Source organism: Corvus moneduloides, chromosome 4 (genome assembly GCF_009650955.1).
Source record: "Corvus moneduloides isolate bCorMon1 chromosome 4, bCorMon1.pri, whole genome shotgun sequence".
Classification (NCBI taxonomy): Eukaryota; Metazoa; Chordata; class Aves; order Passeriformes; family Corvidae; genus Corvus; species Corvus moneduloides.
Window position 1 is genome coordinate 72,426,822 of NC_045479.1, and position 27,889 is coordinate 72,454,710.

Here is a 27,889-nt window from a genome sequence, read left to right on the forward strand (position 1 = left end):
ATTCCCTGATTTAACTGATCACGATCAAAGGAGAGGGAAGCACTTGCAGGAATGCTCTGGTGTCTTGGATTTGAACTCTGAATTATGACTGAGCTCTTCCAGCTCCAGTCAAGAGTCATCTTCCCCCTCCCTGGAAGTGCCCAAGGCCAGCTTGGATGAGGCTTGGAGCACCTGGGACAGTGGAAGTTGTCCCTGCCCATGGTATCGGGTGGAACTGGATGATTTTAACATCCCTCCCAACTCAAACCGCTCCATAATTCCATGGTGAGGAGGTCTGTGTGTCTCCATCCATCAGAGCTATCCCGAAAATCTTCTTTTATCTTCTGTCACATCAATCTATCAATATCAATTACCAAACAAGCTCTCAGAAGCACTCAGCCCAGGGTTATAACTCCAACTACCTGGGCTAACACCCTTCTGTTTTCTAAATCCCTGAAAAAAATGAAAAAAAAAATCTGCCAAAAAAAAAAAAAAATCCAATTTTTAAAGGTAAGTCTTTGGAGACTTCTGGACTTCTAAAGATTTTGAGTCATAAAGAAGAAAAATTTGTTCACACTCTGCAGATCAGGAGTTTCTGCGCGTTCAGTGCAAAAATCAGACATTTCTGCCTCATTGCAGATTTAGGATAAAGCACAGTGTCACAGACCTTGTTCCTAATTGCAGATGGGCTGGACACAGTGGCAGAGGATGGAGCCACCAGAGCTCCCAGGATATGTCTCATAACAAGCTCATTAGCTCCAACATCAGACCCCCTGCTCCTCAAAAACTGACCCAGGGCCCTCTCAGGATTTGTGCTGGAGCAGCAAATCTCTTGGAAACCTGTGGAGGGGAAGTCAATACACTTCAAAACAGATGAGTGAAGGGCCATCCTTTGCAATTAATAGTGAGCTGAATGAATAGATGAGAGATTGTTTATCTCCTCTGAGTGCGTGGCTGCCATGCCTTACTTGCCTTTTTACAAGAATTTGGCACATCAAGCACCACCAGCACATTCTGAAAATCTTGGGACCAAGGGTGAAACAAAATTCAGGGTGGAAACAGGGTCAGGGAAGATCCCCTCTTTCCCAAGTGCAGCAGAATAACTCGTTAAGGACAACTTCTGTGATTAAGGGAATAATTTTGCTGTCAGCCCAGGGACCCTGAGGTTTATTCCTGTTATGTAACTTGTGCAAGTCCAGACTTTCTGCTGTGATGGAGTCACCCCCTCCAGCATATCAAGAAGAGAATTTCGTGACTCTCCCCTTAAGGATTTGAGTTCTTTGTATAGAAAATAGGTAGATGTCTCCAAGGGTGGCATAAATGATGCTTTGAGCTCCACTGACTGACACGAGGACATCCTGGCTAGGAGGTGATGTGAACCACTCTCAAAATTAAATATCTGCCTCTTTCCCAGGTAAATCCACTTTAGCTCAGAGCCTGAATGGTTTTGCTCTCTCTGCAACTCTGAGACAGTCCCACTTCCACACCTGTCAGCAGAGCTGGGACGATAAATATATTTATTGATTTGATTTGCTGCAGCCAAATCCTACAGCTGGGGAATCCAAGTGGCACGTTTAGCAGCATCCCCAACACCCAGCAGAGACAACCATGGTTTGGTTGGAGCCCCAAAACTTCACTTTCCTTCAAAAAAACTGCAGAGGTTGGGTTTTTTTAGGGAACTGGTATCAATCAGGAGAGGAGGCCTGGGAGAAGACACCTTGATTTCTAAGGATTGACACCTCCTAAAATATCAGCATTTGTGATGCAGCAAGAGCTCAGCGCCCAAAGTCAAATCCCAATTTTCCTGACCATGGCTTTGAGTTTGTGAGAGAGTGGAAGCACCATCCCTTGAAGGGCTCATTGGTGGCCAGAGCTGGGAACTGTTCTTCACAGACAAACCATCCCTTAAGAGAGCATTACTGACTTACACTGAAAAACTCCAAGTGAGGTGGGTTTTTCCCCTTTCCTTTTTACACCAACTTCTCTGTTGCATGTAAATGTTAAATCATAATTTAGAGACAGGGTTTTTTTTCATTTTAAAAAGTGGCAGTTCCTCTTTTTGTGAAGGAAAACCTGAAAGAAAAGATGCTTCAGCTTCGTTAAGTTCCAAAACTAAAATCCCTTTGTGAAAAGCTGCTCAAAGATGGCACATCACTGGGAGATACTTAAATGCAGACAGCAGGTTTTTAACTGTTCCAGGGAAACCCTCCTGTTGAGCAGAACGAGGGCCACGGGGTTAAAACACAGCCATCATAACCTTTATTGCTTCATTTTTGTGAAGCCATTAACCACAGGAGGACCCCAGATGTGCCACAGCTCTGGCAGCTGGAGTGAAATTCAATCCCCACATCAGAACCTAATTTATGACCAACCTGTTGGAAGGGGGCAGGGAAATCAGGGACACACAGGGGGCTGGGGAAAGCCGTGTGTTGACAGAGCTCAGCCCAAGCCCTTGCACAAACACACGTGGGAGAAGCCCCCACTCCCATCAGGGAATTTTTGCACGTGGAAATTCTTGTGTCTGAAAGCAGCTGAACCCCAACACCCTCCAGCTTTGACCTCCGGGTTCAGCTGCCTGGGAAGCACCAAGATGAAATCAAAGGGTTGCTGCGCTGAGGGCAAGTGACAGCCCATTCCCTGAAGAACTCAGGGAAGAGCAGGGCAGGGATGGCAAGAGGGGAGTGATTTGCCTGAGGTCGTGCTGCAATCAGCAACAGAGCCAGGAACAGATCAAGGGTTCCTGCTCTGCCATGATGTCACACCGAGTTTTTTCTGACCACCCCTCGTGCTCTCCACATCACCCCCAGCCCAAGCTGGCCTTTCCCACCCACACCTGCTCTGCTCCATTCGGCTCCTTCCACAGAACTTGCTCCTCTCCACACTTTCTGCTTTCAGGGTCTGCCTGCTCCAGTTACTTGTGCCCTTTTGAGTGCAAGTTCCTGGGTGTCAGGGCCTCCTGCTACTGGAACCGTGCACCTGAGTACTGCTGAAAGCATCTTGATTTCATCTTTGCATGCCTAAATACTTCCTCGCTTCTTTAATCCACCTCAACCTGCCAACTTGAGTCTCCAAATCACACGGAGGTACATTGGGCATTCCAAAATATCCTCGAGTGTGCCATGTCACCCAAAGCATCCTGTGGTGCTGGTGCAGCAAAGCTCACCTGACTGTGACTGTCAGATGTGTGATCTCAAGGAGATCCCAGCCTCCTCAGCCACTCCTAAGTCCCTGAATTTTCTGGCAGTGCCCCTGGTCACTGCAGATGCCGTAAATTCTCCAGGCTTTCTTTCCCTTTTAAGCGAGACTAAAGGTTTTTCCCTCAGCTTTTAGCAGCTTAGGGAAGAGTTTGTAACGCCATCAAAAAGAATCCCTGGGTGTGCTGCTGTGCTAGGGCTGCTCCAGCCCCTTTTTCCCCCTAAACCACCTGAGTTTCAGCCCACTGTCCCCACTTTTAAGCCACCTCCTCTATATTCTTTGCCAGCTCTAGGTGCCTGGCCCTGGCATTCACAGAAGAGTTCAGACAATTCACCTGCAGTAGAACAAAGAAAATACCAAGACCAAAAGAAATGGCCCCACCTGAGCAGGTTAATCAAATTTCCAGCAGGAAAATCCTGCATAAAATAACCCTGCACTGAACTTTTCTGTTATCCTAATGTTGGAGCACCTCACAACCATAAGCTGTTGATGAGACCCTTATGAAAGCAGAGAAACACCATTACTGTCACAGGCAGGGAACAGAGAAATAAGGGATGTTCACATCTGAACAAGTTGCCCTCAGCTCCCCCTTAGCTCTAATGGAGAGAAAAGAACATTTTTGGACAGAACTCACCTGCCCTGGTTTAGGGCAGTTTTATTCTCTTGCAGAAAGAGATGATGTGTGTCCTGAAAGGTCTGATTTCTCTCCCTGGATAGGGGAGGAAGTTGACAGAACCGCCTGGGTATGGAAATATCCCACATAATGAGATGAATCCCTCCTCTCCAAAAGTTAGCTCTGTAAAAGTCAGTAGCAAAGCAGGAACTGAGTTCAGGATTCTTATATTTTAGTCTGATCAAACTGTAAATGGACATCAAAGGTGAACAAAGCCAAAGGGTCACACCAGGAGTAACAAAACTGTGGGGGCTTGAAGGAAGCTCCTTATGGGTAAGGAACACAGAGGGTGGAGGAGGGAAAACCGGAATATCCTAAAAATCAAGTTTAAAGGACATTCAGACAAGGTGATTAAGGGAAGAAAGGAGACAGAACAGCAGAGATGGGGGTCACACTGCTCAGAAAATGCTGCAGGTGTGAGGACAATCCAGAAGGAACCCACACTGACTGTCCCTGGGAATATATATGGAAAAAAACCTTGCTAAGACACCATCCCCAGTCCAGATATTGTAAAGGAGGAACTCAGTCCTTTCCCGAATATCATCTTCCCACCCCTCTCTTCATTTTAATAACTGCAGGATAAATAGGGAAAGCAGACAGTCAAGTCTGAGATCATCCAGAGATCACACAGGGAATGTAACTGGGAGCAGATCCCACCACAGCCTGAAACCCTGAGAGTGAACTTTCTGGGAGTCTGACTCCAATTCCAAATTTTGCAGCTTATTTTTTATTTAAAAAATAAAAATACAGAAGCAGATGTGGGAACCAGGTGACAAGGCTGACCTGTGCATCTTGGAGGGAGAAACTGCAAGGTGGCCACCAGCACCTTTCCATGAGGAGAGTGAAAGCACAAAAAGCAAGAGCTCAGTCTCTGCAAGCAAATAAAGAGCTGTTAATGAAATCACCTGCCACAGAGAATTGACAAAACATAGAAAAGAAGTCACTTCAGAGCCTGCCAGGGCAGCCCTGGCACGGCCAAGGGGCCTGCTGGCTGGGGTATATTTAGTGCCAGTGATATCATCTTTCCCAGCAGCGAGGAGAAGGACAGCACTTCCATGGCAATGTCAGGGAGAGCTTGGAGAGGGAAGAGCTCGAGATTTCCTTAACAGGGAAGGAAGCGGCACAGAGGCTACACTGCAGAGCAGGCAGCAGTCAGGGGCTGCAAAATGAGTAAGGCAAAAACCCCAGGAGGAAAAAAAACCCCACAGAATATCAATGTTGGTGTATTAAACAATGTCAGAATCAGTGTAATGTGTTTGGGGTTCTTCAGCTCCTGTTGCCACATCCCAGCCTGGGACTACTCGGAGCTTTTGAGGAGGGGTAGAGCTCAGATTCCCCTTGCCAGGTTCAAGCTAAAGATTAATCTTTTTTCAACAGAAGGGCATAAAACCCCTTGGTGAACAGCCCTGCACCTGCACTTCCACCCATTGTGCTGACAATTTGTTAATGCAGAACGTTGGAATATTAATTACAGCAGATCTTTCAATTGCCTGCCCTCCATCTCTGCTTCACAGCACTGCCAGTCCCCTAAGAAGAACCAGATTCCTCTAAAAACTGAGAGGTTGGCTTAAAAATCATGAATTAACAATCAATGCTCAGTTTTAGCTTACTATTACAGTTACTATCAGTGCCAGGATGCGTTTGGGACTATATTTCTATTTACCTGCACCACCTCAGCCCAAGCAGCCCCCTCCCCTCAAAGTAAGAATATCCCTGTCATGTGCCCCAAAGCCAAAGCCACATTTTACATCTCTAAATGAACAGATGTAATACACCAGGGCAGTCCTGCACTGCTCACCACCTTAAAATATATTCTTTTTCCTGCTATATTATGAAAATTTATTTCACTACTGGGGCTCCCAGGTGAGTTCAATTCTCCAGCTTCCAAGCAGATAAAAATGCTAACCTGGCAGAAGAAGTTTAACAAAGAGACTAAAGGCAGCAGTCTCACAAGATCTCCCACCTCTCCACATATTGCAGGCTAGAGGACAGACATGCAAGGAAAACAGACATACAAATTTAGAAACCTTTTTTGTTCTCTCTCCATGAATAGAAAAATTAGTTAAAAATTCAGAATTTAGGTAGGATTTGGGGAATTAATTTACATCACAGGGGGAGAAGGGGCTTGAAAGCATCAAAAGATTTTGACTTTTCCATATCATGGTAGAAATATCTGTAAGAAGAGAACTAATTAAACACAAAAAACTAAAAAAGAAAGGAGGGAAAGGGAGGGGAGGAAGTCAAGTAACCATAAGTGGTTGTTTCATAGACCATACAACTTTCACAGCTTGTTTGCTGTATTGAAAAAGAGAGGAAGAAGAAGCAATCAGTTTTGATTTGGCACAGAGCTGGGTTGGGTTTATTTATTTCTTGTAAAATTTTCCTCCATTCTGTAAGACAACAATAAAATTAGTTATTCTCATTTTAAGAGACACTCCAGCCTAACAGGATGCCGGGGTCCCATCACTCACCAGCACGCAGGTGTTGTCTGAAGGGCAGGAGAACTGTCCTTATCACTCAGGTTCTCTCTATCCTCAACATCTTCCCTTGGACCCCAAGGAGATCAATCGACAGTGCACGAAACCCAAGAGAAGCCCACAGAAACTCATAAGCAGTGGGGGAAAAAGATCGAAGTGCCTGTGGTGTGTGAAACCACATCCACCCCATCAGATATCACAAGCCATAAACTCCCCTGATAACCCAGCCCTTATCAACCACATGATAAATACAGGAAGATATGCACAGTGCCAGTCGTGGTGTTTAATTAGATTTCATCAGGAGGGGTCCTGAAAAATTCATATGATGAGGTCTCTGCCAGTCTCAGCAATAACCTTTTTCCCTGACATCACTGGAATTTATTGCCAGCTTCCGTTAAATTAAAAAAAAAAAAAAACTTACAAGAAGTCAAAAGGATGACTCCAGAGCTCAGCCATGAGGATCTCAGCAGGGTGGGATGCCAGCACATCTGGCAGGAGAAGCAGTGGTTTGCACTGCCAGGATGCCACAGACTCAGTGCTCCAGGGTCCTTGCCCAACACACCACACCAGCTGGAAAAACAACCCTCAGCAGAGCTTCCCAAACCCACCAAAATCCCCCAGGAGTTGCTGGTTTTTATCCAAAGTGACCCAGCCCTGTGAATCAGCAGCAGAACATGTTCAGCACGACAGAGTGCAGCCAGAGCTGAAACCCACAGAGGACTTGCTCCCAACTTTCCTCTACAGACTTTGCTGCTCTGGGCACCCCCTGGGGTCCCAAACCATCTCTCTTTACAGCCTTGGAGTGTTTCACTGGATTCTAACACACACTTCCAGGCTCACTGCTCCGAGGGGGATCCCAGCTTGGTGCCGATGGGATGCACAAGAACAGCTCTTAGGGGTGATGTTCCATGGGATTAAGGGATATCTCCATAAACACAGTCCTGCCATCTCTAGTCAAGTATGGACACCAACCCAGCCGGCAAACCTAGTTTTTTCTGGGTCCTGCACTGAAATATCACTCCAACTTTATAATTCAATGCTCTTTTAGTTTGGAGAATGAAAAGACCATCCTTGGTGTCGTAGTGACATTTGGCCAGGATGAAGAAATCCAAGCAATGAGAGTGAAATAATGACAAAAACATCAACATCAACCTAGATTTGACACCACCAGTTACAGTCAAGTCTGTAGGTTTAGCTGCTGCTATCACAGCCAGGAAGATGCTTTTTGGTCACCCTGCACACAGCAAATCTCATCTTTGATTAACTGCCCTGGTTTAGTCTTCAGTTCATATTTCTGCACCCCTGACCCAGCAATCAAAGCTTTTCTAATTCCAGACGGGGCCAGGAGCCTGCAGCTCTTCCATATGGTTTCATTTAGGGGAGGTGAGAGGCCACTGACAGGGTTTTGGAGGTTAAAGAAAAAAAAACCAAAGCAAAACAAAAAGACAAGTGTCAGAACAAGCAGGAACAGATCCCCAAATCCCACACAGCACCACACGTCTTCACTCCCACAGACACCGGATAGGCTGGGGCCTACAGAAACCAGCACAACTCCTCACACACAAGTCCAACAACCAGCAATCCATCAAAGCTTGAGAGCTCTCCAGCCAGGCTGCCTCCTCAGAATGGGACAGAACGAAGCCAAAGAGTCATTAAACCAAAATGAAAGAAGCACGAGGGGGGGAAGGGCTCAAGGTGGAAAGGAGCAAGGGGGATTTTATTTCTGCTTTTATTTCTCGAGCCCCACCAGCAGCATTCACAACTTCTGGAGGTGCTGGTGGCATTGGAGTTCCCTCACAGGGGTTCACAACCCCTGCACTGAGCAGAGGCTCTGCCACACACCAGGATGTTGGGTGTGTTCAGGAGAGACGTGGAAAGAGACCTTCCAACCATCCCCAGCCCAAAGCTGCTTATCCCAACAAAGGGAGACACATTCCTTTTTGCCTTTCAATTATAAGCTGGCTTGTAAATCAAACCTCTGGTTCCTACACTTCTTTGTCATTTGAGGGAAAGGCTCTTTTTCCAAGGATTCCTCCTGCAAGCTGCGGTCCCTTCTCCAGCTCCAGCGACACAACTAATTACACCACTTTTGTTTGCTATGAACTCACCCTGCCTTTGCCAGGCCAGGCATTGGACTCTGATTGCCTCCACAAATGCCTAATTATGGGTCACAAACCAAACAAATCCTCCCCCAGCTTAAACATCAGCTGTGGGGAGGAGAAAATTACTGTAAAATAAGCATTCCCCTCTATTTCCTCAGGGGTATCCCACAGCTGGTTTCAAATTAGAGGGTTCCTAGAGGTGGGCTGGGGGAGCTGCTTAAGTCAAATTGTTGTCTCAGTGCAATAGAGAACAAAACCTGCAAGACACATGTTTATTTAAGCAATATTTTGCACTCATACATGTATTTGCACAAAGTTCATTTCAAAACTATGTATCTGTGGCTGTTCTGTTTTCATCCCCTCCAACCCTACTCTGTTGTCTCTGCACAGCAGTGATTTCCAGCACCTGGGAAACAAGCTAAAGCTGTCACTCCAGACTACAGCAAATACCTGCAGAAACGGCCCAGCTGAGACTCAACAAAGCCAGTGTCAACTTAAGGAGTGAACAGTGGGGACAAGAAACTTCTGTGCAAAACATTCCCCATGGGCACAATGGGATCCTGCAAAAGAGCTTCAGAGAATCACAGAATATCCTGAGCTGGAAGGACTCCACAAGGATCATCCAGTCCAACTCCTGGCCCTGATCAGGACATCCTAAAATCCCACCTTGTGCATCCCTGAGAGCATTGTCCAAATGCTCCTGGAGCTCTGGCAGCCTTGAGAATGTGACCATTCCCTGGAGAGCCTGGTCAGTGCCCCACCACCCTCTTGGGGCAAGAACCTTTGCCTAATCTCCAACCTAAATCTCCCCTGACACAGCTCCAGATGTTCCTTTGGCTCCTGTCCCTGGTCACAGAGAGAGGAGATCAGTCTGCCCCTCAGGAGGAAGCTGCAGACTGTGATGAGGTCTCCCTCAGGCTCCTCTTCTCCAGGCTGAACAAACCAAATTACCTCAGCTGTTCCTCAAATGGCTTTTCCCCGTCTTCATTGCCCTCCTTCAGACACTCTGGTGGCTTTATAGTTATCTTTCTTCTACTGTGATGCCCAAAATTGCACACAGGACTCAGGGTGAGAGCAGAGCAGGACAATCCCCTCTCTCAACCACCCAGCAAAGCTGTGCCTGATGCCCTCCAGGACATGGTTTGCCCATATTCCACTTGCCATTGACCAGGAAGAGCAGGAAACTGAACCTGGATCTCACTGCCGTGGTTCACATCCCCAACAGTGCCCAGTTCCATTCCTCTGCCCATCCCTTCCTAAGGGCAAGAGATGTCAAATTGAGATATCTCCATTCCCCCCCATCAGCAGCGGAGGCAGAGATCAGTCATCTGGCCAAAGGGAGAGGGAGGAGGTGATTTTGGGCACAGATACAGCAGCAGGATGGTGAAGGGGTAGAGTAGAGGATGGTGAAAGGAAGAGATGGATGCACAGTGCCTTATCAGGGTCTTGCTGTTCTTTCAACTGGCTCCCTGATAACATATGGAGCTTAATCAAATATGCAAATGATGTCCTATGTAGAGACAAGGGAAATGGAGAAATAAACCCAGAGACCATGCATGAAAACAAGCCGATAACATGAGGGAGTGGGGAGAAGGTTTTCTCTTTTTGATAAAATTATTTCAAAAGATTAAATTAAAGCAAAACTAATTAGGAAAACCACACTTAAGCCGGCTTCCCCTAAGAAGGGTCAGCAGGCAAGAGGCATTCAAATCAAAGGCAGATGCAAGAGGCACTTCAAGGCCTCCCTGAAAAGTGATTATCCCAGTCAAAAAGGAAGGGGATAGAGAGGAGGAAGGCATCACAAGAGCCTTTTTGGCTGGGCATCCATCCGGGCATTCAATGGAGTGTATGGGGAGCTAAACAGCTTCTCTTTGTCACCCCGGAGAGCAAAAGGAGCAGGTGAAGACCAAAGCTGATGACCTGGTGTTCCAACCACAGCATTTCTCTGAGAACAAAGGAGCAAATGGACCAGAGGAACATGGGACTAGATTTACCTTTCCTTTTATCCCACCCCTGCGTGATTTCCATCAGCAGCACGGCCGTGCCAGGCTCTGCAGCCTGAACACCCCACAGAGCTGCTGACACCATGCAGAAAATCACCTGCCACCACCACAGGGCAGGTGACAACCAGCAGCACAGCAAGCTGTCCCCCTGGGAGGCTGCAGGACCCGTGGATTCCAGCAAGGAACAGGCAGCAGGACATTGTTACCTGTCTCCTCGTGTCTGGTTTTGTCACTAACATCCCCCTGCCATGCACAATGAACATCCTCAGCCCTCTGTGGGGAAATCCAGCTCTGCAAAGCTGTCAAATGCAGGCTGCATTTAAAGGAAGGGTTTGAAGAGATGAAGGTACAACCTGCTGCCTTCCCTGCTGCAGTGGGCTCACTGGAGCCGGCTCTTTCTCCTGGAGCTGGGAGTAGAAACACACAGCGCAGCACTGCTGGCATAGAATTTGGAGGGATTAGACAGTTATTTGCAACTCTCACTGCATGATCACAAGATTCTATCTCTGACAAGACTCTGAGTCACAGCTAAACCAGAATAACCCAAAAAAAAAAAAAAAAAAAAAAAGAGCAGCACTCGACACATGTGGGAAAGGCACCCAGCAAAAACACAGCTCAGCCAAACCCCGCACACCAGCACGGAGATTGCTGAGTAGTCAGAAAGCAGAGAGGGGTACTTGAAGGAGAGACATGGGAAATTAATCACTCACTGCCAAAAAGCAGGCTCCAGTTCTTCCCAGGAACAGCAGCCTTCATGTCAGGAGGAGGGGAAAAAAAAAAAAAAGAAAAAAAAAAGAAAAAAAAAAGAAAAAGGAGTTTTCCTACTGCAGTTAGGCACTGCAACAAGCTGCGGTGTGAGACATGGACAAACTGTAGCTGGAAGTCCCAGAGCAATGGAAATGAGGGAAACGAGGGATGTGAGAGGCAAAGCAGCCACCTGCAGAGATGGAACCCTTAGTGGGTGTTTCAAACAAATGTTGGCCGCACCAGTTGAGCAGCAGAGCCTGGACAGAGCCCCTCTGATGTGGGTTAGGGCAGGGGATGGATTACAGGGTAACCCAGGCTGGAAGGGACCTCACAGGGTCTCTAATCAAACCTTCTGTTCAAAGCACGATCTGCTGCAATATCAGACTGGGTTGTTCTGCCCCTTCTGGCCTTGAAAATCTCCAAGAACGGGAAGAACTGCTTCTTCAAGGTCTTCATGGACAAAAAGCTTTTCCTTATATCCAGTTGGAATTTCCTCATGCCAATTTGTGCCTGCTGTCCCACATCCTTTCCTCACTCACCAACAAGAAGAACCTGTCTCCAACTCCTCAACCTCCTTGTGGGCATGGGACTGCTGTTACCTGGTCCCTCCCACATTTTCTCATCTCCAGCCTGAATAAGCTCAGTTCTCTCGTCCCCTCCTCTCAGGGCAGGTTCTCCAGCTCCTGGCCAAACTCTTCACCCTTTCCTGAACTTGTTCTGGTTGATCAACAAATTTTTTTTGCTCTGAGTAGCCTAAAACTGGGTGCAGTATCTGGATATGGCCTGGCCATTGAGCCCAAGATGATCACCTTCCCTCCACCTACTGGCAGTGCCCCTATTTGCATATCCCACATCTTTGACTTCACCCACAGGAACAGAATCCATTCACTTTTAGGTCATTTTAGGACTTCATGATCACCAGCCAACAATTTTTACATGACCCAGGAAAAATTGTGCCACTGCCCAGTGTCCACATATTCCCATCACCCCTTTCACCCACCACAAGCACCAAGTGCTGAGTCCACCACAGCTACCAAAACCACAGCTTTGAGTGCTTTAGCCAGAAAAATTAACTGATTTCTAGGCATCCAAGCTGGCAACAACCTCTCAAAGAGGGGCTGCGCATCAAGGTAGGACACAGACAACTGCAGACATCAAATTCTGACAGGAACCAGCATCGCTCCATCACAAGTCAGCAAAGCAGCCGGACTGCTGCTGGCTCAGGAAGCTGTGAGGAGAGGCCAGGGTGAACCAGCCCCTCTTGCAGAAGCCATCTTCCCAGCAGGAGCCAGAGCCTCTCCAGCATGTTTTCAGAGCAGTCAAGTCCACTTGCCAAACAGTGGGGGGAAAAATTAAAATTCAAAAGATCCCCGAGTGTTTCAAGGCAGCAGAGGGAAGGAGAAGAGAGCTGAGTTTCCCTGCTGGCATTCACACACAGGGCTGTCAGCTGCAGAATTCCCTCCAGGGAGTATCAAAACCGAGCAGGGCTTCTTGTTTTGTGTGTACTCGGAAACCCCCTGGCCTGGAGAAGCAGTGGGGATCTCTGGCTGTGCCTGCAGTTACCACCAGGCTGATGTTCCATGCATGGCAATCCCAGAGCTGCCACATCAGCTCCAGTTCCTTGGATGGGAAATAAATTCCAACCCCCTGGGTGGAACTGGGACACCAATTCCACAGGCAGGGACAACTTCCACTCTACCAGGTTGCTCCAAGCCTCATCCAACCTGGTCTTGCACACTTCCAGGGATGGGGCATTCACAACTTAAGCACTTTCCCCAACACCACTGTGAGAGGGGCCAAAGCAAGAACTGCAAATCCCAGCTCTCACATTTTAAATTCTCCCTGTGGTGCTTTGCCTCTGGATGCAAAGAAAGCACGGTCTCAAGGCTTTGGGGTTATCCAGAGGGTTGTTCGTGGAACTGGTCAATACTGAGAGTTTTCTCCTAAATAGAGTTGATACCTGGTGGGAAGTGCTGGCTGGATTTCAGAGCTTTCTGATCTGAATGAAAACCTTCACCCTACATGACATTCCATATATAAAAACCCTTCAAAGACCACAAACTGATAGGATTTGATGAAAAATGAAATACAGCCCACAGAGTGAAAGTGTTGGTTTTTAAGCTGAAGTTCTCTCTCTGCAAGGAATTCAGCCTAGAAAAGGCTTTGAGTGAAATATTTAGCTGGAATAAAAAGAAACCAAACAATTTCTTACAGGGAAGTTTTAAATTAATGAAAATTTCTACTACTCCATTTTTAAATAAACATTTCAAAATGGAACAGAGCTTTGTTTTGTGAGAAATGCAATTCCTAGGGCTGTTGCCAGGCTGACATTTGTAAGCTCAACTCTCCCTTTACACCTGCACCTACACACAGAATAATTGCAGGTGAGTTGTATTTCTTTGACTGGAAGTGATCTGCACAAAAGCAGTGGCCCATAAATTAAATGCCTGGGGAAGGAATATGAGGAATATGGGTTACTGCTCTGTTCCCCTAGTGATGCCAGGTATTAGTGGCACCAGGAAAAAAAAATCCAAACCAAGCACACAAAGCATCTCCATGGGTACATCCCTGGTTTTCTCCTACGACCAGAGCAAAGACCTGAGAGTGTCATGAGAGAGTGAGCAAAGGAAAAATAAAAAGCCAGGGAATTTTAGAGCCAAGTGGTTTGCAGGGAGAACATCCCCACAAATAGCTCCTGTGTTGTTTGCAGGGAGACAAAACAGACGTTTGTTAAACTCCAGTGAGGGGTTTTTTTCATCTCCTGAAAGAAATCACTAAAAATTCCCAGGGGTGTCAACTGAATTTCAGCCACAGGTTTTGCCTGAAGCATTCCCCATGGTACAGAGGAGTTCACTGCCAAAGAAGCCCATCAGGATCCCTGGATTACACTAAAGCTGTGGGAACACTCACCAAAGTGGTACAAATACAGGGAACACCACAGGACAGCCAGCACAGGAGGGAATCAAGACACTGGCTTCTAACTGAGCACAGCAAGATGAAATATTTCTCATTAAGCAATGCCACAAGTGGTCAGGAGCTGGTTTTCCAATACACCTGATTTGTTGAGTTAAGCTGTTTGAGGTGATCACACACCTCACAGCACTTAATGCATTCATTTTCTCAAGTATTTTCTGAGCAAGAAAAATATTCCCTACGTTTTGCAGGACAGAAAATGAAACATGGAGACACACCAAAAGATCCTGGCAGAACAAAGGACTGGACCTACTCCTCCCTAGCCCACCCTGCTCCATCCACAAGAAGCCACAAACCCCCATTAAACCTTTAATCCAAGGGCAGTGGGTTTTGTGCATTAGATATGGACAGGGAGAATTTTCCTTTTCTGTAGCTCTTCATTTTTATCCTATTTATTTCTTCATTCTGCAGGGCCAGGCTGTGCCTTGGTCAAGGCAGCAGAACTGGAGAGAATATTTCTCCAGCACATTTATTCCATGCCTCCCTGATGGACTGCACATGGAGCTTTGTGAATGAGCAAGGGTTGCAAAATGTATTTTGCCTGGGGCAGTGAAATAGCTGGGGCTAACCATGTCATTCGGTTTCACTCACACTTTCCCTACCCTATCTCTGTCTTGGTTTTTCCTTTTCTTTCTCTCTTTGTTGTCTTGGTTACATGGGCAGATTCCTGATATGCTGCTAGTGTTCATTTTAATGATATGTTCCTGTAAAGCACAATATTTTCCTTCAGTTGTGTGTGCCACTGGATAAATTCCTTTGACACATGTGACATTTGTATATCAACTATCAGATATTGCTTTATGACTGTGGGTATTTCGCAGAGCATTCATGGATCACCTAAATCAAAGTCTGATACACAGTCTGCCACTTTCATATATAAAAAGAAAAACCACAGAGAGAGGAAAATACAGAAACTGCAGAAAAAAAAGCAGCAAAGTTTCTCCAAAACCATCTTGTAATGACCTGCAGTGAGTCTCCCAAGCACAGAATAAATCCTGCTATCTTGGAGATAATCTCAGAACTGCTCTTTCATGCCATCCAAAATATTCCACTGCAGCTTGACTGAGGAGCTGCACTGCACCAGGAGAAGCAGCAGAGTGTGACATGCCTGGTAGGACCCCCAAAAGCACAAAAAAAAAAATCCCAGTTCCTGGAATTTGTTCAGGAGTTTCATCTAATCCTACAAGGCTTATTCCAATTTACCACCATTTTTAAACAGCAAACAAACTTCATGCTAAAACCATGGATTGTGCTGGAGCTGCAATCCCAACACAGCCTTTTCCTTGATCCCTCTTCAGCAGCACCTGATTGATGAGTCGAGGTGCAAAACAAAGCATCAGAAGGCCCATGGCAGGGGTCAAGGAGCATCAAGGGAAAATCCTGAGTGCCAAACCACCCCAAGGAGGTGACAGGTTGCTGTCCCAAGGTCAGACACCCTCAGGAGCATTGGAGGGGGACAATGTGTGGAGGAGAGTCAGGGACTGCAGAAGTCACAGCAAGGATGAGGATGAACCTACAGGACCTAAAGGTTTCCAGGAGTCCGGATCAACTGGTTCAAAACACTCACACATGTTCAAGGGAGCCCCATTTCACTTTGTGTCCTGCCTCTTTGGGGGAAATTTGTTCACCTGAGCCAATCTCAGCCCAAGGCTCCAGCCCTGCTCCAACTCACCCAATGTGGGACCTACCACAAGCAGAATATTCAGCACATTAGGAGAAAGCTTCATTTTATTCCCTTTCTCAAATTACATCAGCCACTTCAGCTCTCCTCATTCTTTACCCTATAAGGCTGTCCCTGCTCCCTACCACACTCCATAAAGCACAAAGTTTTCTCTCCTATTTTCCCCTATTAAAAAGGAATCAGATCTTGGATTCTGCAACACGACCTGCAAAGGCAAAGACAGAGCTGTGGCTGAGTTTTCTCCTGAACCCAAAAAAAAAAAAAAAAAAAAAAACCACCAACCAAAAGCTTGTGAGTGCAGGAAGAGCAGTCATTAAGTGTTTAGGTCTTTTGGATATTTACCATTCAGATCTCAGCTACCCCATTTCGCTCCCTCCAAGAGACTGGCTAGAGAACTGAACAGTTTATTATGATATCACAGAAGAAACTGAACAGTTTATTATGATATCACATATGACAGGGAAGCAAAACCTAATTAGGCAGGGGAGGAGATTCTTTTTATTATGACCATTTAAAAAACAATTTGGCTCCTTTTCCACGTGCCTGAATTAAAAAAAAGAAGAACAAAACCTGCCATATTTTTTTTTCAAAAGCACGAACAACCTTTCCTCTGTTTTGAACAAAGCCAGAGACATTTGCTAGCGGGCAGAATCCATTCCCTTGCAGCCCTCCCTCAGCATGGGAGGAAATGCCATCTGAATTTACAACCCAGATTTGCTTTTCAAGTGAAGGAACAGGTAGAGGAACAAAACCAGAGATTTCAGACTTTCCTTAAGCATCTGTGAACAAACAACTCCCTTCACTCCCCACAAGCCACGGGGGACCACGTTTTCACAGCACTTTCTTTGCCCCAGCTTGGAAGTCTTAACTAGTAAAAGGTATTTAAAGAGGAAAGGCCATCCTAAAACATCACAAGGCTCTGCCCAACCTCCCTTCCCAGCTTCTCCCCCATCTCCGTTATCATGGCAAAGCCACCATCTCCTTGCAACATTCCAGTTAATTTACAGCACTCCTGGGCTGAGCATTCAGACAAACATTGTCAGACTGGCACAGAGGGGTTGAAATGGAGGCAGTGCCCATTAGCTCCCTTCCAATAACCCTTCTTTCTTTGGGAAAGCCACAGGGAGATTATTCCACCCCTCCAGCCTCTCTGAGTGCTTCCCAAGGCAAACACCAGCCTTGGGCCCATTTCCGGTGAGAACGGCCCCAACCATAAACATAAAGCTCATTATGGTTCGGGACACAGCTTTCCTTTGGTGCAAACACTCTTCCTTCAGCACAAACCCCCAGCCTGACGTCAACGGCACAGCCACTAATCCCGTGCTGGGCTCGTGGTGAAATCACAGCCCAGTCACACTGCTCTGAAGATCTCCAGAGCATGAATCCTGTTTCCTAAACTTCAGCCCCATTCCATTTTTCTCCAGCATGCACAGACACCCTGTGATCAACAACTCAATTAGAGATGGTCTGAACACAGAAAATTCTGTTGGATGCAAATTACATCACGTCCATCTGCAACTGGGGCTGTGGTTTGACTTCTGAAGCACTAATTTCCTGATGAATAACCATTTGAAAGAAGGATTTTATCCTTTCTCAGATCATCTCTATCCCTTGAGGGCAAAACACAGGTTTTTTTGCCAACCAAACCATTTTTTATCCTCAAAATAGGAGCACCTTAGGACAAGGACTGTACTCATGCTCAATGCAACACTTAAATCTCCATAAAAATATGAAAATCTGAGTTAGAGGACCAAGTAGGACTTACCTTCTTGAGCTTCCCACTCTTGGTGCCCACAAAAGCCAGGGAGTGGTTCTTGTAGACATAGGCAATCACTGAGGTCATCCTGTCCCCATCCTCAGTGAAAATGGGGAGCCCTCGCACCATGGATGATACTCCCAAGGGGGCATTCATATCCAAGCCACAGAAATTGTCATCAATTGTTAACAGCTGCAAAGAAAGGAAGAAAAAGGGTATAAACAGCTGAAGTCACCAATTTTTCAGCCATTTGGTAAGTATCCATCCATTGCATAACATGCCTGTAATTTACACAGGCTGACAAAAATCAGGGAGGACTGTAGAAAGAGGTGGGAAAAAAAGTTGTCCAAAGTTACACAATGAGTTACCACCAGAAGGAGAACTGGAAACTTGGTTCTCTTGAATGACAGCCCAGCAGGATACATTACGCCTTTTTCCTACTGCTTTACCAGTCAGTTTTACCAGTCAAGACTCACCAATCAAACGAAAGTCTGCTGAAAATGTCTTAAACATACCTAGTTCTGTCAAAAAAAAAAAGTATGCACACCATTCCTGTTGATCCAGAGTAAGAACCACGGAGCTAAATCTGCTCTGGCAAATAAAATAGACCCCAACCTGACCCTGTGATCCAATACTAAGGATCACATATGTGAAACCTAAATAAGCACTCCTCCCCCTAATTCTGAACTCAGTAGGGCTGTTCATGCTGCATCTTGGGAATTACCATCCTCCAAGGAGTGTTCAAGCATTGTCTGAGAGAGAAATGGTCAGCCCAGTCCAAACCCTGCAGTAGGGACCGTGGTAAGAATTAAACACCATAAACTTAAAGCCCTTTGCAGTACCTTAAGGGGGCTCCAAGAGAGCTGGAGCAGGACTTGGGAGAAGGGATGGGAGGACAAGACAATTCCTTCAAACTGCCAGAGGGTAGGGTTAAATGGGGAGAAATTTTTGGCTGTGAGGGTGGGGAGGTCCTGGCACAGGTGGCCCAGAGAAGATGTGGCTGCCTCTGGATCCCTGAAAGTGCCCAAGGCCACGTTGGACAGGGCTTGGTGCAACCTGGGATGGTAAAAGGTGTCCCTGCCCATGGCAGGGGGTGGCCCTGGATGATGTGAGGAAAAAACACATCTTGAAAAGCCAGTCAAAGAAGACAAAGAAGTCCTGAAACTTCATTTGAGTAAAGGGAGAGAGAGCCCACTGGGGCATATCCCCATGGGGTTTCTCTCTCAAGGTTTCAGAGGACGCAGTCTCCTTTAAATCCTAAACTCACCCTCTTCCTTTCCCCATTGCTGAGGTATCAGGAAGGTCTTCCCAGCCTTCCCAAACCGCCTACCACATATCCCCCCTTGAACATGCCATTTTCCCCCAAAGCTCAGCAGTTCAGGCTGTCTGGGTTCTGCAGATCCACCAGAAGTTCAGACTGTGTGGGCTCTGCCATAGACTTTGCCCAGACCCATTTGTAAATTACCCTAAAGTCAAGAAGTTCAAACCGTAGTTAAATTTTCTGGGTTTTGTAACAAACTTACAAAAACTTGTGTTGATTGCAGTTGGTAGAGACATTAAGACCCATCTCAAAGACATTAACACCTATTCCTCCCAAAGAGCCCTCCCCAATCGAGTTGCTTGTAAGGACATTAGCATCCATCTTTCTTTAAGGTTCCTTCCAACCCAAGCCATTCTGGGGTTTTCCATTTTACTGGGATACTGTAACTCCCCGAAGTTCTTTGGAAAGGAGGGAAACTTCCACAGCTACTAAAGGGGCTTTCCAGCTTTTGTTGGAGATATCCATGAACTTCCCAACAACCAGAGAAAAACCCCTATTCATTAATGCTGCTGCCTGAGCTCAGCACCCACTGCATTTAAACTCAACAAGAGTTTCACCAGACAGATGCTCCCCTGGGATCCCTTTACACAAATGAATGGAGTGTCCAGTTATCCCTAAGAGTGTTTCTTTGGGGTTTAAGGATTTCCAGAAACACAGCAGGAACATGGCACAGGCAGCTCTTCTACCTTCAGATACCATCAAGGTGGGTGAAGCCAACACAGGTCACAGATCTCCACGGAATAAGTTAAATAAAGCTCCAAATATCCCAGCACACAACTGCCAGAGCAGACTTTATTAACTTCTCCAGGCCCCACTCGGAGATTTCAAGTTAAGCATTCACTTGACATGCTTTGCTGGACTAAGGCCTAGAAAAGCAATAATTAACTGTACAGGAAGGTTGCCTAGTTCTGATATATCAGTAATAAGGGACCACGACAATTTTCTTTGTCTGAACTCGCATCTTCCTGGAAACACAGCTAAAAAAAGTGGTGCTCCCTGCTTGAGTTCACGAGCAGTAAAAGCCTGATAGTTGATTCATTTTATCCTCACCCAGCAATTACAGGCAATAATTACAGATGGTTTTGCTGAATGGAAGAATAATGTGTCCTAAATGTGTTTATAAATACATAAAACCTAGGAGGAATTCAAAGAGCCATTAGGAGGGATCAGCTAGCCTGAGCTCTGGCCTGCAGGAGTCATTAATGTTTGTGGACTGCCCTTTTTAGCAGAGCTAAAACACCGGCTCAAAGAGCAATTAGGGAGCAGATCAGCAGCCTCCACGATGCTGGCTAGTCCAAAACACCAGCAGAAAGTCCAAGATAAATCTGCAACCCAGCTCTAGGACACGGAAATCCATAATCAGCAGGGGAAAGGAGGCATGCCAGAGAAGGAGCCACCCAAACAAACTGGAAATGGACCCTCCAACAAAGCCAGGTGCCCACAAAAGGACTCTAGATCATCCCCTCAGCCCAATTCTACAGCCCCCTGATGGCCTTCCAACCTGACTTGTCCTATGGATATAGGATTTGAGAAGAAACCAAATCTTCAAGCCAGGCCCAGTTTGACTAGAAGCTCTTAAAATCTCAGATTAGCACAATTTGTGTTTCAAGGGTGCAATCAAACTGCCTAAGTGCTCACTAATGGCCTGAGTGCAAAGAATCACCACAGGCTGAAAGCAGGAAACTCCCAAACAGCAGAAAAAAGGGAAAAGAAGAGAAGTTTTCAAGGAAAACAAGAGAGCTTTCTTCACCACCAAGAGGATGAAAAGCTTAATAGTGCCAGCAAACATCTTACCTGAGGTGCAGGGTACAAAGCTTCATCCCAAACAAGAGGAAATTAGTCTGACAAGCAGTGAAATGAGATGAATCCAGCAGAGCTGGCACAGCTAGAGGTATCCTCCTTGGGGGAGCACAGCCAAAACCAACCACTCCAGCTAAAGCACTTGAGCCCAGAAAGACTCCATGAACTCAGCTAACAACCTTCCTGCATGATCCAGAACCTCCCATCCCAGGCAGGGGCCTGGGAGGATATAGCCCCAAAAATCACAGCAGTAAGCACAAACACCTGTGGCTGATTTGCAGCCCATCTCCAACCTATGGAGGCTTAATTAATCTAATTGCCACCAGGTAGTTCCTCCTCCATCTGATTGGGCTCCAGCTGAACTCAGACCTATCCTTAATGGGGCTGATAAACCCACACAGACACAACATTAAATTTAATTTTTATTTATTTTATTTCTAAACTATTTATTTCATCTTTATTTTACTCCTGACATTATTTCCAGAGGGACACGTCCCTGTAAGAAGGATTTACACAGAAATATGGGGTCAATTTTTTTCAAAGAAGCTAGAGTCACACTAGATTTAATGAAGAAATTGTTTATAATGAGGGTGGAGAGGCCCTGGCACAGGGTGCCCAGAGAAGCTCTGGCTGCCCCATCCCTGGAAGTGTCCAAGGCCAGGCTGGAGAGGGCAACCTGGGATAGTGGAAGGTGTCCCTGCCCATGGCAAGGGGTTGGAATTTTACTGTCTTTAGGTCACTTTCAACCCAAACTATTCTGGCATTCTGAGTCCACTCACGTGCTGCTGGTTGGGTGCCAGAGAAGCAATCACAGAGTTCGGGTTTGCCATGTGGACAACCCTCCCCCAGGAGCAGGAGCAAGGCCAGCAAGCCACACGCCACACAAAAACTATTTTCATTTAACATATTTGGGTTATTTCCTCTGGGGATCATCTGCCAAAAAAACGCCAGCAAGCAAAACCCTACAAATAAACACCACCCGGCTCCTGCACAGCTGTGGCTCTCAGCTGCACACAGGCCTTTGTAGAGACAGAAATACAGTCATCTTCTGCAGCAAAGAGAGACACGTAAGGAAGTTTGGATTTATGATGAAAGGGTCAGGAGTTGCAAGCACAGGTTTATTTTCAATTCCAGACACTCCTAGCAGCAATATAAAGTAGCCACGTTAAACTCTCTGGAGCTTCTCTGCTTAGCAATTTCATGTTAACGACTTTCCAGAATGAAGGAGGAGGTGAGGGCATGAATTCACTTCTAACGCTGCTGCCACAGCAGCTGGGATAGCAGGGAGAGGCAAAGGGAAGGTCTAAAGATGTGGGAATAATATCAGCAATTCTCACATCCCAAGCAGTTAAAATCCAACCCAAGAAGCCGCTGCACAGCCAGCAGGTAACGTGGAAGGAAATGGGGGCCTGGAGTTGGAATGCTGGACTGGAATCCATCACTTCCTCATCTCACACCCAACTCCCACTTGCAAACGAGGGAATGTTTCTCACCACCACCCTGCCCCAGGGAAACTGAGAAACACAGGTTTATAAGGTGCTCTGCATAACCAAAATATCTTCATCTGAGACTAAGTGGCAGCTCCCAGGGTGTAAATGCCCTCCCCAGTCTCAGCAGCTGCCTCTCCACCTTGGGCTGATGTTCAGGTGGGACCAGCTGGTTGTGTTCTGCTCCTGCCACCTCTCCCTGTTACCAGCCAGGGCTTCATCTGCAGCTATGTCCAGGTGTCACTGTCACCAGTGAAATGGGAAGGATGTGCAAACGAATGGCAGGGGTTTTCTTCCTCCAGGATTAAGCCTATCAAATAAATAATTAACACATCCAAGCCCTCCTGGAGAGGATGGGTTTACAAGACTGGTGCTGGCTCAGTCCCGGAGGGATTTGCTGAGCCCTCAAAACCCCCAAATTCAGCAGAAGGGTTCGAGATTTGATTACACCACCTCCTTCACTGTCCTCATCTCGTTCCCCAGCAGGAGGGAGCACGTTGGCATTGCACGAGTGGCAGAAGCACCAAGTATCAGGGGGCATGGGCAAACAGTGCTCATAATACACCAATTGTCTCTTAAACATCTGCTTCCACTATTTGCCTCTGAAACAACCCCTGATAATTAAACACAGTCTAATCCACATTTGGGGAAAGGCCTCAATAAAGGATTAGCCACCCCTCATTCCTCCTTGCTTTCACTCCGGCAGAATCTTCCTCCCCAATCAAAGCACCGGAGCCTTTTTTCCCAGATATCTCAGCAGGCTCCAGAGCAATTCCACAGACTCACAAGGGATAAAGGCTGTCCCAGTGGCCAAGCCTTGCCTTTGATTTACAGCTAATACCTAACAGCCCTGTCTTCATATGGTGGCAGGTACTTGGCTCCTCTCTCCTGTTATCTCAGGCTTGGCTGATGCAGAGGATGGAGGGAACACAGACTAATGGATGTCTGTGCTGCCAGCAGGGCCAGGGAGCCAACAGCAATAAGAAATCAACAGTTACAGGCGTGTGAGTCTTTGCAAGGAGATATCCAAGGTCTTTTCCATCACCTGACTGCAAGATCTCCTTCCTTCCTGACTGAGGGTGAAGGTGGGCGCATGTCCACTCAATGGGATGTTTAAAAATCTAGAGAGATGGAAGACAGAGAAAAACCTCTCAGTAGGAACTTCACGGTGTCTGAAGAGACACAAGCTAAGAAATTCAGGGTCTAAATCGCCTGGTGCAGGGGTGAACCATAAATCCCCACAGAGTGGAGCTGCAAATAATGGAAACCATCTCCCTGCAAACCACGGGACTTTAAATTCCAACAGCAACAAGGATGGTACCAAGGTTTGGGCTTCTCCTGTTTGCCTGTGCATGTTCTCTTGGTGGTTTGAGCACAGTTTCAGCGCAGGGTCAGCTCCTGGCTGGATGCTACTTTGCCCACAGCATTGGTACTTGGCATTCCTGAAGCTGGGTTGACTCTCCCTCTGACCTCCTGAAGTATCTGCTTCTGGCCACGCTGCCTCCTGTGAAATCAGCGGATTTTGGTTCACCTGCCCTTCTCCCCACAGAGCTTCAGCAGAACCATCACGTTTTATCCTGCTGCTGTGTCGAGCTGTGAAATCCCAGGGCAGGATGGCACGGCCCCTCTGGCTTTCCCCTCCTGCCACATCATTCCCGGAATTTGATGCCCATCACTGCCCTCCCCATCCCATGCATTCCTGAGAGTGGGTCAGGGAAAGGCTGCAGGTTTCCCCAGCTGTAGATCTTTGTCATCTGTAGTTCCAAATTTTGTGGGCAAAGAGACGGGCAGCTACCAAAGATAGCACAGACCACCAACCCACGCCCTCTTTGGCGGTCGGTCTGCAGTCTAAGGACATCCAAAAATACCCAGTCCCATTTCCCCAGGGTGCTCTGTGATATAACAGAAGCTGCATAAAGAGCCAGCATTTGGAAATACATTATAATTGCACGCTGCTCTTCGCTCATGCACCCACAGCAGTGGTTACTGTGCAATTACATGTCACCATATACAAATGACAGTGCAGTTACAGTAACTTTACCAATTACAGGGAAATTGCACCCACTATGCTGAGAGGTTTTCATTCAGATGCAATTCAGGAATGAAAGAACAAGAGGGAAAAGTTACTCAAATTGACTAGAAGTGGTACAGGTATTTGGTTTTTAGGTCTGTAGTTTAAGCATCAGTTCAAGGGCTGGTGTCAAGTTTCAAGAGTGCTGCAGAATCTTAATGGAGTACAGACTTTTTATGCCTGCATTTATGCTCCTGCTCTGCTGTGAGTGTAAGGCTTCCCAACAGTCTGCACCAGGTTCCTCCACGTCATAAAATCTGCAATTTCCTGAAGAGGAGACTGCCTTTCTTACAGAGAGCAACAGGTTCTTTCAGTCTGCAGGGTCTTGCTCAGCAGAGCTGGGTGATTATCAGAAATTGGGGATAAAAGGAATCGTGCTATAAATTTTGCATCCTCTAAGTCCTGTGTTCCTGAGTGACTACAGCGCACAAAGGTCTGCACAAGCTAAATCCATCAGTGAACCCCTACAAATTTTTTAGACCCTGATATTACAAAATTTAAGCAATTCTGGCACTAAGTTTACTTTCCTTACTTTTTGCTTCAGACACTGGAGATGCAGAGCCCAACTTTCAGCATCTGCTGACCCTGTCACAGCCACGGTGATGAAATTACAAAGAGTTTTCAATTTTACTTTTTTTTTTTGTTCTCCAACTCTGGTTCCCACTTTTGCTGGGGGACTGCTCTGGAAGCAGAATTGAGCTATCATGGGGCTCTGAGCAACCTGGTCTAGTGGGAGGTGTCCCTGTCCATGGCAGAGGGGTGGAACTGGATGAGCTTTAAGGTCCTTTCCAAACAAACCATTCTATGATGCTGTGATCAGAGGGAAATTGGTCATGTCCTCACGAAGGAAAGTGATATTGTGATTTAAGTGGTATTTCCAGTGCCTTGGTTAGACCCCAAGAGCCTGATATAGGCAGGGAAGAGGGACAGTACCTCCAGCAGCAGTGCAGCCTGAAATAACATGGAAAGAGTGGTGAACCACTGGAATTGTCTGCCCGGGGAGGTGGTGGAATCACCATCCCTGGAAGTGTTTAAAAGTAGATTGGATGTGGCACTCGGGGCCATGGTTTAGTTGAGGTGATGTTAGGGCATGGGTTGGACTCAATGATCTCAGAGGTCTCTTCCAACCTGGTGATTCTGTGTGTGAATACAAACATTCCACTCATGGAGCTCTTCCCATTCCAAATCCCAACCATCATCACTGTGTCAGCCAAATCTCCCTTTTGCATATGGCATTTCCACCCCTTCAGAAAACTTCCAGCATCGTGATTCCAAATCTCAGCGTCAGCACCCCAAGCCGTGCAGGCAGGGTGAAAAGCACGCCCCAAAGCTGTGTGGTCACTGAGGTTCACCCCAACAAACCAGGATGGATGTGACCTGAAGAGCAGCAAGTGGGGCTGTAAAAGGTGTAAAAGGAAGCTGAGCATTCCTGTAGTCCCATAAACTTCCCCTTGCTGGCTCAGAGGATCATATGGATGAGGCACTGAAGGAGAAACAGAGGAATAGCATCTCTGTGGCTCTCAGATCAGTGCTTTGAAAACATCACTTAAAATTTTTCACAGCCCAAAAAAAAGATTATTGAGTGTGGAGATTGTGCCTTTGAAACTGCCATGGATTGTTGGGTAAATAAGCATTTAGGGATTTTTCAAAAGGGAAGTATTGATCAAATAAGCTGCTAGAGCTCTTCTGTAAGAACTTATTCCAGCAGCAAAGCTCTGTTGCACACCTGAAACACAGCAGCACTGATATTCTCTGGTGCTACTGTAGCTGAGACGGGGAGAAAGAGTCCCAGAGAGGGGAAATCTTAGGTGAAAAGGGTTTTTTGTGTAAGCAGAAAGACACCTTTGAGAGAAGGTGCTACATTTACCCTAAAGGATGTCACATTTTCCTGATCAGCCTTCTCATTCCTACTGAGTGCACACCAGCACCTGGTCAGATAAAGTCTGGCTTCCTCCCTCTGATGGCACCGCCAGCAATTCACTGCAGCACAGTTGCTATAATTATTATTTTGTTCCACAGGAAAAATCATCATTTGGGCTGCAAAGTGCCACCCGTGCCAACAGCGCTGCAGAAATGAAACAACAAAGCTGCTTTGCATGCAGGCAACACCTTCACCCCGAGAGCCCAGAGCCTCTTAAGAGCATTAATTGAGCCTCACCACGGTGCTGCAAAGGTGATTTAAGTGCTGTAATGAGTGAGATGTATGTGCTGCTGCTCTTCAGCACCGGGAAATGGTGAGAGCTTGGCTTGTTCAACAAATAACAGGGAGTAGAGATCCAGGGCTGGCATCTGTATCAGGGAGAATCGAGATGTGTCTGGTCCCATCATCTCACAGAAGATGAATTTAAAGAAGACTGGTTATCAGTTTAAGCAACAAACTAACGCACTCGAGCCCTGAAAGGGAAAATCTCCCGCTTGCTGCTGCTTATCTGTGCAGATCTCACTGCTTGAGGAATTCAGAGTGTTTGTAGCAGGCAGTGTAAATTCACTGAAGCTCCAACTCCTCCCAAATCTGAAAGCAGGACTGTGCAACTGGGAGGCTGCAGCCAGCCCTGGGAGCAGGGACACCATCACAATCACAGCCCTGTGTTTCCTGGCATGGGATCCCGACCAACAGCCCCAACCCAGGAGTGCTGGGTCATTCCCTCATTAGGAGGAGTGAATTTTTATTATTGCCTGCTGCACGTTCCCTCACTCTGCCTTTCCCACTCTCTCTCCTTGTCTAAATACATGCCTGGCTAATACTGCTTGTTTACAGGATAAATCAGCTGTACAAATCCTATTATATTTTGGATCACTGACAATGGCGGGGTAATGACATTGAAACGGGGAAATGCAATGTTGTTCCTGCTGATCTAATGTCACCCACATGTTCCATCACCTACACCAGCTCCTGGTCCTGCATGGAGGAAACAGAGGAAACTCTGTCTTCACCATTTAGTTCTATTCCTATCTGGGGGTCTTGCCTTTCCTAGTGTCGAGTACTTCTTTAAATATAGAATCAAAGAATAGTTTGGGTTGGAAGGGACCTTAAAGACCACTCAGATTCATCCCCTGCCATGGGCAGGGACAATTTTCACTGGATCAGGTTGTTCAAAGCCTTATCCAAACTGGCCTTGAACACTTCCAGCTCCACCCTGAACTTGGGTATATCTACCCAACCAGGTCTGTGCTGGCTCTGCAAACACAGAATTTTGTCCCAAAATTGTTGCCATGTTACCCAAAGATTGTCCCAGTCCTACTAAAATGCCTCTCAAACGAACTTAGAGCAAAAACTATATCCTACAACAGTAAAGTCATGCAGGTGCCAGGCTGGGGAGAGTCTGGGGCAGAAATATGGTCAGATGTGATTCAGGCATCTCTCTGAGTAAAACAGCTTTTCTCATTTCCATCTCCACACTATCCAGTCTTCCAATATCTGTGTTATCCTACCGGGTACAATGGGGACCCATCCACGCAATTTGGATAAATAGAGAAATTTCTGGGAGGGCAAAATAAATCAGTCTTATGTTATGTGTTTCCTGGAATATAAATAAATAGACTCACACATCAGATCGCTCCCAGAGGCTGAATATCTTCACTGAGCCTCCAAGTTCTAAGACAGACCCTGCACTGTGCTTCACC

General features: G+C 46.6%; 1 protein-coding gene across 5 annotated transcripts in view; it reads right to left on the reverse strand.

Annotated features, from left to right (window-relative positions):
* The window catches only part of PLXNA4 (plexin A4), a 424,624-nt gene that overhangs the window by 360,529 nt on the left and 36,206 nt on the right, over nucleotides 1–27,889 (reverse strand). For all 5 annotated transcript variants that reach the window (XM_032105547.1, XM_032105545.1, XM_032105546.1 and 2 more), the window contains exon 3: nucleotides 17,596–17,778. In XM_032105547.1, the coding sequence (XP_031961438.1) occupies nucleotides 17,596–17,778 (183 nt within the window). The remainder of the gene's footprint in view (nucleotides 1–17,595; nucleotides 17,779–27,889) is intronic.